This window comes from Sapajus apella, unplaced genomic scaffold (genome assembly GCF_009761245.1).
Source record: "Sapajus apella isolate SASKATOON/1434 unplaced genomic scaffold, GSC_monkey_1.0 scaffold12, whole genome shotgun sequence".
NCBI classification, from domain to species: Eukaryota; Metazoa; Chordata; class Mammalia; order Primates; family Cebidae; genus Sapajus; species Sapajus apella.
Window position 1 is genome coordinate 22902980 of NW_022436952.1, and position 2757 is coordinate 22905736.

The following is a 2757-nucleotide window of genomic DNA, read 5'->3' on the forward strand; positions in this document are numbered from 1 at the left end:
TCTTCTTTTTCTTCTTCTTTCTTCTTCCCCTTCCTCTTCTTCTTCCTCCTCCTCTTCTCCTTCTTCTTCTTTTTTTTTTTGAAACAGAGTTTTGCTCTTGTTGCCCAGGCTGGAGTGCAGTGGCACAATCTTGGCTCACTGTAACCTGCACCTCCTGGGTTCAAGCCATTTTCCTGCCTCAGCCTCCTGAGTAGCTGGGATTACAGATGCCGCCACCATGCCTGGCTATTTTTTTTTTTTTTTTTGTATTTTCAGTAGAGATGGGCTTTTGCCATATTGGCCAGGCTGGTCTCAAACTCCTGACTTCAGGCAATCCACCCACCTTGGCCTCCCAAAGTGCTGGGATTACAGCTGTGAGCCACTGTGCCCAGCCAGCCTCTTCTTCTTTACTGTGTTACTCTTCTGCAGCCACAGCCTGCAGATTTCCCATCCCTATCCTTGTATAGACCCAAGAGGGCATCTCAAGTTATCCCACAGGAAGCCCAAGTGCACCCCGCACTCACTGTGCCCCGCCTTGCAACCTAGCTACAGAGTCAGGGCTGAGAACAGGAAGAGCGCAATGCTTTGGCTCTTATTGCCATGGATACGGGGTGCTAGCATCTCCCCAAGAGGCTGGGGTTATTTCTACTGCAGGCCCCACGAGCAGGCTCTGGCCACCCCCAGCCCTCAACCTTGGAGCTGGCACTGACTCTCCCACTCAAGTGTGGGTGTGTTGGAGGCTCTCATGGTGCCTCAGACCATCAATGACAAATGAAGGCGTCACAGGCACACCCCCGGAACGTTCTCTCTCCAGGTGTGATGGACCACTACTTGGTCATGCACCAGCTGCGCTGTAACGGTGTCCTCGAGGGCATCCGGATTTGCAGGAAGGGATTCCCCAGCCGGATCCTCTATGCTGACTTCAAGCAGCGGTAGGTTCTCTCTCTCCTGTGCATCCCTCTCCTTCCAAGGGCACCTTTTGCATTCCCCAAAGACGCTACTCGGCCCGAGTATTTGGTGAGCTCCCAAGCCTCCCAGAGTCTCCATGGGCTTCATCTCTTGCTGGAGGAACTGATCCCATGCCCACTGTGAGTACCAGCCAGCCTAAGTGTTTCCAGACTCAGAGCCCAGACCCTCTAGCGTGATTGTGGCTCTAGGCCAGGGTGCCTCAACTTCCATACTGTGGACATACAAGCTAGATGGTCCTTTCTGGTAGAGGCTGTGCTGGGTGTGGGAAGATTTTTAACAGTAACCCTACCCTCTACTCAGAGATGTGGTAGCAAACCACACCCGTTCCTGCTGATCTGTGACAATCAAAACTCTCCAGACACTGCCAAATCATCCCCAGCTGAGGCCCACAGCTCTAGACCAACTCTCTCTCAGGGCCGCCAACAGGGCCCACAAGTCCAGGCCTTGTCCAGGATGGAGGACAGGAAAGGACCTTCCAGAAGTAGGAGAACCGAGGTTTGCAGGTCACAGTTTATTTTAAGGCTCTTTTCAGCCAGATAAGAACTATTTCCTCAGAAAGCAAACTTCCCACCATGCACTCAGCAGATTTCCTTCCTTCATGCCTCTCTCCCACCCACCATGGCCCCCTGGCCTAGAATCAGCCCCTCACTATTACCATCCCCCAGACCAGCTGTACAACATTCCACTTCCTCCTAAGACTGGAGCAGGAGAAGGTTCTAGAAGGCCTGGTCTCAGCTATGAAGGCTTTCGGGGGACTGGAAGCCATTCGGGAAATGTTCTGTCCCCTCAGGTACCGGATCCTCAATGCCAGTGCCATCCCTGAAGGGCAGTTCATTGACAGCAAAAACGCCTCGGAGAAGCTCCTGAACTCCATCGACGTGGACCGGGAGCAGTTCAAGTTCGGCCACACCAAGGTGAGAACAGACGAAGCCGGGACTTCCGTAGTAAGTCCAGGGCCCTGGGCTGCTTGTTCGCTGATCAGAGAAAGGGTCCCCTTCCCCTTCTGGTCCCCCTGATCATCCTTGCCCAGTCGCCCAGGTAAAGGGGGCTCTGTGTCTCGGTACAAAGAGCTTATCTCCTATTGGTTTGTTAGCGGCTGGAAGCTTAGATTAGAAGCCTGAGCCCCACCATGGAGCAAGGATAGGAAAAGCCAATGGAAAACTCTAGTGCTCCAGAGGCAAGAGCCAAAGAGAGAGGAGAACGTAGAGAGGACTCCAGGGACGGAGAGGCCTTGAGGGGAAAGACTGTAACCAATCAACCAGCTACCAGGCGAGGCGCCGTGGCTCACACCTGTAATCCTAGTGCTTTTGGGAGGCCGGAGCAGGATTGCTTGAGGCTGGGAGATGGAGGCTGCAGTGAGCTTGATCACATGACTGCACTCCAGTCTGGGCAACAGAGCGAAACCCTGTCTCAAAAACCAAAAACCAAAAAACAAAGAAACTAGCTGCCGATTACTGAGCCCATGAGCATCACCCTGTGAGAAGCGTCCTGTACATACTTCACCGACTCCCCTCACTAACCACCGAGGTGGGAGTGATGATGGTAGGGGTGGTCCTTACTCCTCAGGTTCTTGGGAGGCCGAGAAACTTGCCCAAGGTCACGTGGATAGATAGTGTGTGGCAGAGGTCGCCTTCAAATCCTGGCCTGTCTCCAAAGCTCTACGCCTCAGAAAGGGGCAGGCTGGGGATCCCCACCAAGGAAGAGCCTGCTGGCCCCAGAGGGTGCTTTGTTTCCCTGGAATGTCATGGGGGCAATGGGTGAAGTGGGCCTGAGGGTGGGGCCAGCCTTCCCAGATGGACAGAGGAAGAG

At 54.0% G+C, this 2757-nt stretch overlaps 1 protein-coding gene across 1 annotated transcript in view; it reads left to right on the forward strand.

Moving 5' to 3' along the window:
* LOC116553117 (myosin-13) overlaps nt 1–2757 on the forward strand; it is a 69922-nt gene that overhangs the window by 32200 nt on the left and 34965 nt on the right. The window contains exons 19-20 of the mRNA XM_032280276.1: nt 794–911; nt 1739–1862. Of these exons, the coding sequence (XP_032136167.1) occupies nt 794–911; nt 1739–1862 (242 nt within the window). The remainder of the gene's footprint in view (nt 1–793; nt 912–1738; nt 1863–2757) is intronic.